Source organism: Amphimedon queenslandica, unplaced genomic scaffold (genome assembly GCF_000090795.2).
Source record: "Amphimedon queenslandica unplaced genomic scaffold, v1.1 AMPQUscaffold_13504, whole genome shotgun sequence".
NCBI lineage: Eukaryota > Metazoa > Porifera > Demospongiae > Haplosclerida > Niphatidae > Amphimedon > Amphimedon queenslandica.
Genome location: NW_003546260.1, coordinates 1 through 14,817, shown reverse-complemented (window position 1 = coordinate 14,817; position 14,817 = coordinate 1). Strand labels below are relative to the sequence as shown.

The window sequence follows — 14,817 nt, the reverse complement described above, 5'->3', positions numbered from 1 at the left end:
ATCTTGTTTTTTTAAAATTTTTTATGTTCTTGTTTGTGTTGATTTTTTTATAATATTTGTAATATTCTTTTCAGATGGTGTCGATTGCTAACAGTTATGATCAAGAAATTCTATACTGATCAGTGTTTAGTGAAGTATGATATAATAATAATCTTGACACAAATCCTTGTTCAAGAAGTGACAATACCCATCTTTTCCTTCCAATCCTGTCCTAGTCAGGCGGGCCTGACCCTCGCGAAAGGCGGAGGGTCAGGATAAGTGCGTATACCAAAGTTGGCTTACTGCAAAATTTCTGCAGTACAGGAAGTTACATCATTTTAATAGTTAATTACATCATTTTAATAGTTAATTAATACTTATAACCATTAATAATTATTTATTGAGTGATAATGAGTGGCATGATTTCTCGAAATAAAACTGAACTGACTTTTTTCAAAGCCATCCAATAGAGCTACAAGATTCTGCTAAAGTTGAAGCTGCCAGAAGGCTAGGATATCAGCTTAAGAAGAGCAGTATGACTAGTTATTACTTTATATTAGTAGCTTTATACCGTGGTAGTGGTGTTATCGTAGTTTTTCTGACTGGATTTGAAGAGTGCCTATTTGCCATTAATTTTGATGCATTACTGCCAGGTAATCATCATAACTTTAAGTTTTTAACACCACTGAGTCAGCCCGTAAGTTTAATAATGAAGGATCAGGTAAGTTATATAATACTCCTGGGTAAATAAATATGCTTGTAGGCTTCTGCTTTAAATTGAAAGGGCTACATTTGTGGCATCTCTTCCACAAGCACAGCAGCTTGCCCCCACATATTGCCAACATAACTCCACCCTAGATAGGTGGGGCATAATTAACTAGGATGCTGATAGCTTTTGAGCCCCGCCCAAGCCATACAAATGCAACCAACTTTGGTATACGTATTTATCCTGACCCTCCGGCTTTCGCGAGGGTCAGGCCCGCCTGACTAATCCTGTCCTGTTGTTTCTGTTGTAAGTTCATGATCATTGTATAACATGAATTAATATTATACAATTTATTGAACACACATAATAAAAAATGATATCCAAGACTAAATACCTTCTCTTAGCTGGAACTGAAAGCCTGGAACTTCCACTTAGTATTGCAGTTGATCCAAGCAGAGCTAGATAAAAAAATTGCTTCCTTTTCCCAGCTCTGAGAACTGAGCATGCGCAGCCACACCCACATTTTGGAGCACATGCATGCTTCTTTAATTAACAAAATGGCGGAATGAGGTAAGCTGGGCTGGTGGTGATGGAGAGGGGGCAACTTTTTCTTATTGTTAGAGTTATTTAAAAAGTTGTGGACCTGCGCATAGATAGTTGGAGTAGAATGGTGTAAGAATTAACCTTGTAGCATTGTTCAAAGACCACGATACCCCTGCTTAACTGATTGACAGAAGATGATGATGATGATGATGAAGATGAAAAAAAGGTGGCTGAACAAAACGGCCGGTTCGCCGATTTTTGACTTTCCTCTTAGACAAGGTTTAGAGCCACGCTAGTGGTACCAATGGAGTCCTCTGGTCAAGATAAGGTCCTCTATAAAGTCTGGTAAGCACAGGAGCTCGTTTTCCCGGTAGAGCAAGGCTGCAAAAGTCGTGGCAGCCATGCAGTATTGTTTTGGGGGTGAATCCTACTTAGTAACGCTACCGCGTTACTAATAGTACAGGGTATTTTGTCCAAATTTTGAGCAACTTTATAAATTCATTTAAAGTCCAAATTTGATCAGAATCAGCTCGAACTTTCGACACAACATAAGAGCATGTATATGCATCAGAAAATAGAAAAAAGGAAATTCACTTCTAGCAATTTTTGACATACATGTAATATATACAGGATGTTTTGTTAAACTATAGAGCAGTTTTAAAAACCCACTGTTAAAATGCTGAGCACTATACCTAAAACCTGTGGGAAACCCTGTGCATACCACTTGGCAACATTTCATTTCTTTCCCTTAGTGTGCAATGTCTTTTTCTACATGTATGGTCTTATTTGATCTCCCTTTGCCTCTCTCTTTCCCCCCTCTTAAGATGCACTACATACAATCTTCAGCAATCTCCCTGAATATAGCTATTCTCATACACTCTCTTTACTCTCTTTATGGCTTCACTATTCTACATGTCTCTTCTCTGCATCTTTCTCATCTTTGCTCCTGTATGACTCTATCCTACATTCGATTCTCTCTACCTTCCTTTTTACATCTACATGTGTAATATGTTTACATTTAGCATATGCATATCAAGAATGTATGCCAGGCACAGGCCTACATGTATGTCACTGATTCATTAAAGTATTATACACGTAGCTTATGAAATAAAGCAATTGCCATTACTCTTATACACACTGAATAGCATTACAGCTTCCCCATTATATACTCTTGATTACAGTCATTTTTGCTCTTTAATCTGATTTACCATTGCAATTCACTGCTGTGCACCTCCCTCTCTTTGCCATTTTTCCTTCTTTATCTCTTTAGTGTCTCTGTCTCTTTCGAGCTTAGGATTTATGCTTACTAAAAGTATCAAGTATTTCATTCAAGTAAGGTCAATTATATATTTTCCCATTTTATGTTTCTCTGTATGATTATAGTCTAATTCAAGTATCAAGCTATGTAGTATCAAGAGCACAGGACTATATACATGCACTGGCGGATCTAGAAAAATTAAAAGGGGGGTTCCATTTCACTTAAGTAGGTGTGGCTCATTAATTTTAATTAAAATTTGGGTGTGGCTCATCAATTTAATTAATAAAATGGAGGAAAAGTGCTGCAAACTGACTGCAAAGAATCCAAAAATACTGCAAAAAGACAACTTCTTCTGCCAAAGAGGGGTTCCATGGAACCCATGGAACCCCCCTAGATCCGCCACTGACATGCATGACCAAACATTGTATTGTTGTATGTTATTTTTTTATTTTTAATTTCCAAAAATATTTCCAAATATAATCATTTGCTACTACTATGCAGTGAAAGCATGCAATATGAAACAGTTCATGAGGCAAGGTCCTTTCACTTGATCCAGGGATGAGAGATTTAGCCATACAGAAGTTGCATAATGATAAAAGATTTAGTATGCTAGCAGTGCAATTCTGATTGTTGTCTGGTATCAGCAACTAGGTATGCACAATTACTTGTTATGAAAAATAAAAGTACTAAAATTGAACTAACAACTACAGAGATAATCAGCTAAACCATACTTTCTGCATACTTAATGAGGGGTGGGGCTGAAGGTTTTTAGCTGAAAACTCCAAGGTTTTACATCACAAGTCCCAGAAACTGCAACGATGTTCTTAATACAATAATTAGCTAGTGCTACAGCAATACAGCAAGGTTGAAAATTCAATTTAGCAGTCAAGAAAAATTAGTCAGAAGTAGCTGATTTGCTTTTCAAGCCCTGTAAATCAATAAAATTGCTACATTATGCCTGAAAATAAGTTTTTAGTCAAAATAGTCAAAATATGACAATGAGTTGCAACAACATATAAAACTGGTAAATATGTTGATAACACCCGCGCTACAGGATACATTGCATTTGTATGACTTTGCCCTCGGGTTCAGTCATACAAATGCAATGTATCCCTAGCAGGGGTGTTATAAAATTCGCTTATACATTAATGTGTAATATGTAATCAGTCTGGTCTGCTTACTCTGAATGTGTAAGTCAGTGCTGAATTATTAACAGCACAGAGCACTTTATTGATATTGTTCTGTAAAATAATTATTACACTTAAGTTTTGATTGTAGGAAATACCCCAGTATTCTCACATAATTCCTTATAGTTAATGTCAAACACCTAATGTATTTATGCATATAGAGCTGTGTAAGTGTATCCATTTCATTTTGGCAAATTTGAGCTTTTATGACATTAATTTTAAATATTCTTAGTAATCAAAACAAAGTTTAAAAGTTAGCAAACATAAACATAATTATACTTAATCAAATTGAATAGATACAAACTATTAATGCTAATAATAACTAAGAAACAATATTAAATTTAATAATATAGACTCAACAATAACATTATAATAATTATTTCACAAAACATCATTCAAGTCATAATTATTAAGGTTGGCTTCCTGGCCCCAAGCTGCAAACCGAGAATCATCTATTTCTCCAGCGTGCTGATTGTCATCCAGTAAACGATGATGACTTCCTCCAACTTGAGCATCACATTCGATGCATTTCCCTACCTGCATTGCTCCTCCACACTCTCCAATATGGTAGTAGTGTCCATTAGGACACTTGTACCATGCTCCTTTTCTACCACCAATGGCAGCTACAATTTGCCTTATTTCCTCAGGTGTTGGTGCATCAAGATTGTTTTCTCTACAAAACCGAGACAGACTTTCACAATTTTCTTTATATATTTCCTCTGTCATTTTCAAATTTGGTTTATAGCTTGTTAGACTCAGCTCCTCAATTTGTTTTTTATACATGTATGTCATCCATTTATAATGCACTAAAGAAGACTTTGGTTTTATGTGAACTTCATAAAACTTTCTCAGAAAATGAAATCGTCTAATCTCACACTGAATGTCACTAATAACTTGTTGCGGTAAACACTGCAAATTTTTAACATGATGTGATCTCAAAAAACTGTGTAGCCTAATGATTTGCTTGGAAATGCAAATAATATCACTACAATCAGAGCCAGTATGAAACATTTCTTTTAATTCAGCACACTCAGTGGCAGAAGAAAGGAGTGTATGCAAAGATTGTAAAGTTACATCAGGTAAATCATCAATGTGACGAATTTTACGATACTGAATTTTATCATTCCATTCTAAAATATCCCTCTTCATTTTACCACGATTAAAACAATTTAATATTTGAAATTCCTTCATTTTAATGGTATTCATGTCTGTTTTAATTTTTTTGATGACATTACCATAACGAAGGCTTTTTGTAATATTTGTATTGCAATGTGGACAACGTTTCCACTTGACAGCTTCATCATTTTTATCCATATAGATATCAAAACCAGACACTTCAAAAATGTGAGGGCACTCAGTTAGCACAATAAAACGAGACTCTGGTTCACTTTCTTCACCAAAAAGAATACTAAAAGCTTCATTTTTTGGATCACAAACTCTACATAGTGGTGGACAAGGCTCACAACAAAGGCCTAAGCAAGGATGTCCACATTGTAACTTGAGCTGACAGGGCTCATCACAACGAGGCCTATCACAGATATCACCACACCTTTTAGTACATTTGTGATGAGGACACTGCCATTCACAGGGCTCAGCACAAGGAATGCATCGAGAATCACATTTGTGGCCACATGGTCCATGAATACATGAGCTAGGACATTTTAATTGACAGGGAGGACAATCACTGGCACAATTCCTTGAGGAGCATTGGTGACCACATAATAGAATGCGTGTGCACTTTTCTTTACAAGGAATATGGAGCCTGCCTTGGTTACATGAGCCACACTTTCCTTGGCACAAATGCCCACAAGCCAGTTCTACATGACATGGTATTTTACATTGTCTCATATAATCCTCAGGTTCATGGAAACACTCTGTTTGAGCTTCATGGCCACATGGTAACATTTTCATTACTAGCTCAGGACACTGATAATTAGTACACTTTTCTCCACATCTTCTTTTACATCTGTGACCACACTCCAGCATTTTAATGCATTCTTCTTGGCAAGTGAAGATATCTGGTGAACAATGACAAGGAACTAACTGCTGATGATTGCAAGAAGGTATAGTCTTCCATACTGACTCTTTGCATGGTGGACACTTTTCAGAACACAGTCTTGGACAAGGATGATCAAAAGAGCAAATTGTGCGGCTGCATGGTTTTAAACACGGCTGCTTATGCTCCAAGTCATCTGGATGACAGCGTCTAGGACATACATGCCCACAAACCATTCGATAGCAACACAGTTCCAAACAACCTCCATCTTTTACTTTGTCAAAATCCACAGGAAGCTTTACATCAGTAATTGTTTTATGCAAATGACATTGAAGAGGAAGTGACAATCCAAAAAAATTATTGTCTAGGCTATTAATAATTTTCTTCCATGTTTGTGATTCTTTCATGAAAAGCTCAAAATTACCAATGACATACAATCCTTTTTTAGCACGAGATAAAGCAACACAAATACGATTTTCTTCCTTCATGAAACCAGACTTGACAGAACGAACTAAGGAAAGGATTATAATATCATTCTCTTCTCCTTGAAAATTATCAATTGGAACAATACGAGGAGAAGATTCAAAAGCAAAAGACTTTATACACTCCTTGATGCATGCAACTTGCCCTGTGTAAGGAGTGAGTATGGTTAATTGATCTGGCTTGTAGCCTTGAAAAAGAAGATATTTGGCCAAACGCACTACAAAATCAGCTTCATGACTATTTGCAGGACTCATCAAACCTTCCATTGGCTTTTCAGGAAAAGTGTGATTGACAAAAAACATATTAGTTTTCATACCTTTAACTGATTTGTAATTTAGGACTTTCTGATGATCAAAAAGCTCCTGGTATATATGAGGGCAAACTAATTTGGCAATTTCTGGTCTCATTCGATGTTGATATTTCAACTGAACAGATGACAAACCATTCTTAATGAGACGTTCAAAAAGTGAAATCTCAAGACCATGCTTTCGTCCTATAGTAAAGTCATTGGCTTTTGGACGCAGTTGTTTGTGATCACCAATCAAAACAAGATGTTGAACATGCTTTGTCAAAGCAGCTACAATGTACCCTTCCATTACTTCAGCTGCTTCTTCTACTACTACTATTTTTGAGCGAACTTTTTGCAGCACCTTAATGTTCATTGAGGCACCAGTAGTGGTCACTCCTACAATATCTGCTTCTTTCAGTGCTTGAAGAGTAATGGCATCATCTTCATCTTCATATATTTCCTTCTTTTTTTCAAGCTCGTGAAGTTTATGTTTTAGGCATTTACACTGCTTTGTTAAGCAAAATTTTAATAGTTCACGTTTTTGATCAAGCCGTAGCTTGCCTTGAATATGCTTAATTCTAGATTCATATGGATCTGACCTTTGTAGTTTTTTTAAAAAGTTCACTAGGTCTCCTTGACTTTTTGCTGCATTCAATACTTCAACTCCTTCAAGTTCTGCATCTCTATCTTCTTCAGCATCAATTCTACGCTCATCTTCCTCAGAATCTGCATAATAATCTCTAAAAAAACTTTGAGAATTTTTTGGATTTTCTGGGGTTTTAACTTCTATGTTCAACCACTGGAGAACATCTTCAACACTTTCTATGCCTTCAAATATAAAATAGTTATGTATAACACAGTCACTTGTACAGCTATAGAGTTGTCTTGGATGGAGAAATGAATAATACAACATCTTATTAAGCTCATTATATGGCAGGCCTTTATAACATAGCTCTTCAAGTGCATCATATTTGCATTTCATAAGGGTCAAATCTTCTTTACGAAAAAATAAGCTAGGAAAAATCATAGATTCAGGACGTTGTGACCTCCTTGTGGACATAATAGATTTTCTATCAAATCGAATCTGTCGTTTTTTATCTTTGATATTGAGCTTCATATTACGTATTCTCTCACTCTTTGACCTTCCACCAATTCGGACAAGATTTTTACTTATTCCCAAATCCAATATTTCTTCCAGAAACTGGTCTAGGGCATGATTAGTTTGACACATGACAAGTATCGGTACTGATTTTTCTGAATTCCATTTTAGTCTATTTTGAAGCATAGCCTTCACAAATTGTACTCCAATATAAGTCTTTCCTGTTCCAGGAGGACCCTGAATAAGAGCAACTTCGGATGACAGTGCTAGTCTCAAAGCAGCTACCTGAGACTCATCAAGTTTCTCAGAGAAAGAAGGCATTGACGGCTGAGAGTTTTGAAAATCAACCACTGGAATCAAAGATTCTTCCATTTCATTATCACTAGAATCGCTGGAAGAAATCAAACTTGAATTTTTAAGTATTACAGCATTGGCTAAAGTTCCTTCATCTTCACTATCACTTATTTCATCTTGAAATTCTTCCACTGCTTCTTTTACAGTGAATTCTGTCTCGGAAACAATGATACTATCGTAGCCATGAGGACATTCTCCAATTGTACTGCAATGACACAGGACACCTTTTAGGTTTAAAATATAGTGTCCTTCATTTGCTTCTTCATGAATTTGAGCGTAAAGTGGCATTTGAACAACAGTTTCACCTTTGACAAGATACTTTCTAGCCAAATCTGGTAAATTGTTTTCTGGGTTTGACTTCATGGCATGCAGTTGCTTAACCACTGAAAAATATGCTTCAAAATATGCTGGTGATTCAATCATTTTGTACTTTGAACGATTGCTGATACGTTCAACACTAGCATCTAGCACTTTTACAGCAATGATTCCTCTCTTTAATTCATTCGCATCACGATTAGCAACAGTAGCAAACAACAGAGTGTGGAAGTCATCATTTGAAAGGCAAAGAAGTGAGCCAAATGTAAAACGCTTGGAATGATCCCAGTTCACCTTTCTTCCTTTAGGTAGATAAAAACTGATTTTGTAGACAAGATCCCCACCACAAATATCTTTATTATTGAATCGAACATTTTGATACGTGATAGCACTACTATAACCATTGTTATCTTCATAATATTCTTCACTGTTTTCTTGAAGGTTGCGTAGCACATCGCACAAAGGGCGAATGAAATCCTGACGCAGGAGTTCAAAATGGGTTTCAAGATATTCCAAATCAGAAGAAAACTGAGGCTTATTCTTAACCTGGATGGATTTCGACATAAGGTCACTTCTACTTGGCAAAAGAGTAAAAGTATCGCCATGTGCATTAGACATTATGAGGCTACTTCTTAGGTTGTCACGTTTGTTTAAAAGCTGTAAAGACTGCTCATAGAGTATTTTAAAATCATGAGAGCTACTGTCGCAAAGCTGCTTCAAAGCTCCATGCAAATCATCAAGTGGCAAAAATTGAACTACTTTGTGAATAGGAAATGCATTGCTATAAAGGAGTGCCATTAGAACTTGTTGCAGTGAAGAAATAAAATCAAATTTAAAAATAACTTCACAATAGGGAAGAGAACGTGTGAATGATCCAAGTGTAGCCCAAAATGGCAAAAAAATGTCATCAAAAATCATAAATTTGTAGCTTAGAGCACCTTCTGTGTGGTCTCTCGCTATCATATCATTGCAAGTCAAATTTTGACAAATGAGTGCTAACATTTTAATAGCTTTTAAAACCAAACCCTCTTTGTTATGGATACCATTAACATTAATATCATGAATTAAATCAACAAAGCAATCGTGTATATCATTCAATACGGACTCACGTGAAACTACATCCTTTGCCGATAGCTTTAAGTATTTTGCCATTGTATCACACCAACTTGGTACCGATGACAGGTGACGATCTTTTAAACTATTGCTTGATGTTTTTATAGAAGAAAATTGTGGTGTGCTTGAAGAAAGAGCTGTTGTCTTTTCATAATACTGAGGTGAGGAGCCTGCATCAAGTTGTTGTCGTTTAGTAGTAATAAATTCGCTTTCTTCTGAATATGGATTGAATGGTGCCCGTTTCCTCTTCCTCCCAGGCCGATTACTGGTAGATCTAGGTCCTGGAGTGCACAGTGAAGCATCATTTGTGACTGTTTCGTGACTTTTGTCGTATCCTCTTATTTCTCCACCTGGAAGTTGTCGTGCTCCCTGTCGTGTCATCGGTCGAGTCAGCGATTCTCTCAGATCAAGCTCTTTCCTTCGGTCCAATAAGACTCTCAAATCCTTTTCTTCTTCATTTTCTGGGGAAATTTTTCTCTGCTTTGTAGAACCATGGGTGCCCGGGAATGATGGAGGCCTTTTTAGTTGACTCGGCTTCTTGTTTGACATTTTTACTTTAGTTTATACTATGAGTATGATCATGCCCACCCACAACATCATGCCCACCCACAACATTAACTAATTATTATTCATAAAACCACAGGAATAACAACATTTATTTCCATGTTTTAAAACAACAATATTATGTATATACAAGTAAATAGTTCCTTTCTAATAGACAAAAAAGAGATTCGGAGCACTCCCAGAGGTTAAAAAAATTCAGTGCAGGGAAGCAAAAAGACACACAAAGACAAGTCACTGTTTTCTACAAGTCTCTACAATCAACCAGTGAGACTGAGTTAAGAGTGAGGGGGTCTAATGATAAGAGGTGGGGCATGAGAAGTTGCAGCTGTATGAGGGAAATATTGGAAAGGTGAAATGCTGGAGGGTGGTAGATGTGGTCGCTGTGACCTGCCAAACGACTGCTGATAGGAGTCAGTGGGGCTGGTCACTGGTGTGAGACATCTACTAGCCTCTTTAACAGCTAGAGGAGAAGGCCGGGTGGGACATTATTGCTTTTAACAGTTGTTGCACTTACAGGTATAAAAATCTCTTATCTCTACTCCTGGTAGGAGCTTTCTAACTCTATCCATCACCTACACACATGTACATAGTAGTGACAGTACATTATCATTTTTATAAGAGAAATTAATACATTATCTATGCATGCATGCAATGCTATAGATTAAAATAATAAAATAGAGCCTTATAATTATAACAGACAGCACTTTGGGAGAAAATTTTGTTTAACAACAAACATTTCAGGCTGTAGTATTTCAATACTAACATTTAGACTTACTGTTGAGTGTTGATGATCTGACCGGCAGAGGCTGCATTCTCATTCCACACTTGGAACTGAGTCTCTTGATCTCGTCCTTAACGCTCACACCCATCACATCATCATCTAACAATAACAATGACAATAATACTTAATAGAGCCATAATTCTGAATGTCAAGAATTCATTGAAGGTTCTCCTTTCACTCTTATATGTAATTGCATGACTACACTTTTATTTTAGTGACTCTCTCATGCATGTTTTGTGTACATGTACTTGCACTAACCATCAGCTGTACAATCAGCAAATTGTTCCCTATAATTATTCTATTGAGAAAGGAATTGTATGTGATTACATAGATGTATCTGCACATGATGATTGATGGCATTGCATAACCACATTATAGTGCATCCATATTGTTTCAAATTGTTTCTCAAAATGATGTGTATGTAATTCAAGGGCAGACATAGCACATCTACTCAAATTCTATCTACTCTGTATCTACTTGTATTTTAATTTTTTTAACTGGTATTTACTTGTATTTACTTTGTCAGTAGATGTGTATTTTCATGTATTTTTGTCTACTAAAAAAATGTGACTTATTGCAAAAAGCATCGTATGAAATCTTCCATTGCAGTTATTTACTCATGATAAAAGCCATGTAGGCACTTAAACTTCATACAGAAGAATGTGTTCTGTTGAAAAGAAAAAAATGCACAATGGCTACCTGCCTGATTAGCACTAAAATCAGAAGAATAAGCATTAGAAAACAGTCTTTTAAGCTTTTCAGATGATTATTTTAGTATGGATACAATACATGAAATATCTGAAAATAAAGGCGAATATTCTAGGCTGCTCTCCTCTATCTACCACTATCTACTTGAGCCAGAAAATTCGTGTAGATATTCGTGTATCGTGTATACATGTGCTATGTCTGTTCAAGGGTATAAAGATAACTTGCAGACAGTGTTTCTCCTGGTTGGGATGATGATGCTGTCTTATTACTATGATTGTGAAGGTATTCTGAGAGTAATTATGTTAGTGAGAATAAGCCATTTCAATCAATACTTTAAAAGGTATGCTTGATGTCTGCCATCCTCTCTGCATTCATTACAAAGGATGCTGCCTGTCTTGTTGTTACACCTCTCATTCTCACAGAATTTATCAAACAAAATCGTGCTGCTACCATTGTGTCTTGGTATACTAACTTTGCTCGAATTTTTTATAGCAGTGCTTCCAGCAGCTATACTAGGTTTGATAATCATGCATGTCGTGCTAATGTACTTGTTTTTGCTAATCTGTACAAAGATGAGAAAAGAAGAGAATCATTTAAATTCTGAGGCTCAAAATTCTAGGATTGCAGCAAGCTCAGAAATTACTTCTATTGCCAGTGAAAGAGAAGCTACAGTACAAAGTTATGAAGACCCTCAAGATAGGAATAAATCATTAACTCTCTATATCTCTAAGGAACGTAAAGCAACTGCAATAGATTATGATCAAAGTGGGAATGGAGCTACACGCTTCAATACAAGTGCTATTAATCACAGTACTAGTATGCTTGTATAACTGCAGCAATCTTCTGGTGAAGCATTGCCAGAGAATGTTCAAGTTAATGATTCAGTAAACAATGATGATGAGGACAAAGCACCAGCTGAAAAAAACAAGGTTCTAAATCATTCGTCGCAAAATATTTCTAGTTTGGCTCGTGTTTGTTACACTTCTAATGGTTGTGTTACTTAATATACCAAATCAAACTGACGACTTAAATCTTGGTTGTATTCATTTGGCTGCCAGCACTCTTACAATGCTAATGGACACAATTCTCAATCGTAAGTACGCATATGATGTCATAGTCAAAGCTGATTGGACAGTCATTTTTATGTTCATGGGTCTTTTTGTCTGGCTCAGAGATTTCCAAAACACCTGCTTTCCATTCATGGCATTTGAGCATTTAGCTCCTTACATGAATCTTAATACAATTGAAGGTGTTTTACTATTCTCTGTCTTTGTCATCATTGGTTCTAACATATTCAGTAATGTACCACTAGTGATATTGATTGTTGGTCATATATCTGACCTCTATGATGATTGTGGACCATTAGGTGGGTTACTCCTTGCCTGGATTTCTACTATAGCTGGTAATTTCACTCTTATTGGAAGTGTGGCTAATCTCATTGTTGCAGAAAAAGCACGAAGCTCAGCCAAGTATCATATTTCATTTCTTGAATACTTCATATTTGGTTTTTCATCTACACTGCGGATATTATACGTGTGCCTTCCAGTAGTCTATTTTATGGGAAAACTTGCTGCTAAAATATAAACAATTAGTTACAAGAGCTGTTTGAGTGGATTGTTGAACTATTAGTTAGGCTAATTTTTTATTGAATTAATATAATTCATTTTAATTGAAATAAAAGTCCCCTATGACAATGCTGCATCATACCATTATAATGCTACTACTAACATAGATTGCTGTCATAGACGACAGTGTACATAGGATAGTTTTAATTTGTCATAATTATTGCTGACTTTTTAAAACTTTTCATTTATATTATGTGTAATATCAGGCTATAAACTTATCCATAAGAAATTAAAGCTCTGGTTTATGAAAATAGTACAAGGTAAATGCTGTTTGTTAGATTTAACTTACTCATACTTATGTAACACAAGCTATCATCTATGTTGCAATGTCATTTGGCTTTGCAATTTTTCATTTTTTTACTTTGGAATGGGTTTCTATCTTTTGATCTAAGTCATTCTCCCAATAAAAAACTACTGATATGGAGGTTAAAAAGTTTTCATGGAACCATTTTTTTAACTCCTTTAATGTCGATCATCCATGCACCTATCACTTATCATGTCTACATGAGAGGTTAGATTACATAATGGTAATTCTAATTCAGTCTATTTTTACAAGACGATTGTAGTTAAATGTGTATTTGTAATTGAGGTTCTGTAACTGATCTCAGCTCTGAAGTTCACCTGTACTAATAGATCTAAAGTGACTAATAATAAAATTAATCCATTATACAGAGTGCGTTTTATTGTTTAAGTTTTAAGGAATCCTTAACTAATTTTAATTCTTATGAAAAAATTGCAAAAGTCATTGCAAGCTAGATATAATAGAAAAGTGTAACTTGTGTTACATAAGTATGAGTAAGTTAAATCTAACAAACAGCATTTACCTTGTACTATTTTCATAAACCAGAGCTTTAATTTCTTATGGATAAGTTTATAGCCTGATATTACACATAATATAAATGAAAAGTTTTAAAAAGTCAGCAATAATTATGACAAATTAAAACTATCCTATGTACACTGTCGTCTATGACAGCAATCTATGTTAGTAGTAGCATTATAATGGTATGATGCAGCATTGTCATAGGGGACTTTTATTTCAATTAAAATGAATTATATTAATTCAATAAAAAATTAGCCTAACTAATAGTTCAACAATCCACTCAAACAGCTCTTGTAACTAATTGTTTATATTTTAGCAGCAAGTTTTCCCATAAAATAGACTACTGGAAGGCACACGTATAATATCCACAGTGTAGATGAAAAACCAAATATGAAGTATTCAAGAAATGAAATATGATACTTGGCTGAGCTTTGTGCTTTTTCTGCAACAATGAGATTAGCCACACTTCCAATAAGAGTGAAATTACCAGCTATAGTAGAAATCCAGGCAAGGAGTAACCCACCTAATGGTCCACAATCATCACAGAGGTCAGATATACGACCAACAATCAATATCACTAGTGGTATGTTACTAAATATATTAGAACCAATGATGACAAAAACAGAGAATAGTAGAACACCTTCAATTGTATTAAGATTCATGTAAGGAGCTAAATGCTCAAATGCTATGAATGGAAAGCAAGTGTTTGGAAACCTCTGAGGCAGACAAAAAGACCCATGAACATAAGGATGACTGTCCAATCAATTTTGACCATTACATCATATGCATACTTACGATTGAGAATTGTGTCCATCAGCATTGTAAAAATGCTAGCAGCCAAAGGAATACAACCAAGATTCAAGTCAGCAATTTGATTTGGTATAGCAAGTAACACAACCATTAAAAGTGTAACAAACATGAGCCAAACTAGAAATATTTTGCGACGAATGATTTGGAACCTTGTTTTTTCAGCTGGTGCTTTGCCCTCATCATGATT

At 35.6% G+C, this 14,817-nt stretch overlaps 4 protein-coding genes and 1 long non-coding RNA gene across 5 annotated transcripts in view; 3 read left to right on the top strand and 2 right to left on the bottom strand.

Moving 5' to 3' along the window:
* Positions 1-91, top strand: part of LOC109593795 (putative transporter arsB) — a 5,452-nt gene extending 5,361 nt beyond the window's left edge. The window contains exon 2 of the mRNA XM_020008890.1: positions 75-91. Coding sequence (XP_019864449.1) covers positions 75-91 — 17 coding nt within the window. The remainder of the gene's footprint in view (positions 1-74) is intronic.
* Positions 92-1,086: 995 nt separating this feature from the next.
* LOC109593806 (uncharacterized) lies at positions 1,087-1,438 on the top strand. The gene is made up of 2 exons (XR_002191159.1): positions 1,087-1,255; positions 1,307-1,438. It is a non-coding gene; the product is annotated as an uncharacterized LOC109593806 (long non-coding RNA).
* A 2,616-nt stretch (positions 1,439-4,054) lies between these two features.
* On the bottom strand, positions 4,055-9,893 carry LOC100635978 (NFX1-type zinc finger-containing protein 1-like). Its single transcript, XM_011411716.2, has one exon. The coding sequence runs from the start codon at positions 9,869-9,871 to the stop codon at positions 4,055-4,057; it is 5,817 nt and encodes a 1,938-aa protein (XP_011410018.1). The 5' UTR covers positions 9,872-9,893.
* Positions 9,894-12,362: 2,469 nt separating this feature from the next.
* LOC105316651 (putative transporter arsB) lies at positions 12,363-12,959 on the top strand. Its single transcript, XM_011411714.1, has one exon. The coding sequence runs from the start codon at positions 12,363-12,365 to the stop codon at positions 12,957-12,959; it is 597 nt and encodes a 198-aa protein (XP_011410016.1).
* Positions 12,960-14,125: 1,166 nt separating this feature from the next.
* LOC105316650 (putative transporter arsB) lies at positions 14,126-14,721 on the bottom strand. Its single transcript, XM_011411713.1, has 2 exons — positions 14,599-14,721; positions 14,126-14,536 (listed from the first exon to the last, which is right to left on the bottom strand). Exons 1-2 carry the CDS (start codon positions 14,719-14,721, stop codon positions 14,126-14,128), a joined length of 534 nt encoding a protein of 177 aa, XP_011410015.1.
* Between the last annotated feature and the right edge of the window lie 96 nt (positions 14,722-14,817).

What these genes read in the sequence shown, in the direction of transcription:
- LOC100635978 (XM_011411716.2), bottom strand. Translation starts at nt 9,871, where the DNA reads ATGTCAAACAAGAAGCCGAGTCAACTAAAAAGGCCTCCATCATTCCCG.
- LOC105316651 (XM_011411714.1), top strand. Translation starts at nt 12,363, where the DNA reads ATGGTTGTGTTACTTAATATACCAAATCAAACTGACGACTTAAATCTT.
- LOC105316650 (XM_011411713.1), bottom strand. Translation starts at nt 14,721, where the DNA reads ATGGTTGTGTTACTTGCTATACCAAATCAAATTGCTGACTTGAATCTT. An exon ending in ATCGTAAGTATGCATATGAT is followed by an intron (nt 14,537 to 14,598) that starts GTAATGGTCAAA and finishes TGTCTGCCTCAG; the next exon opens with AGGTTTCCAAACACTTGCTT.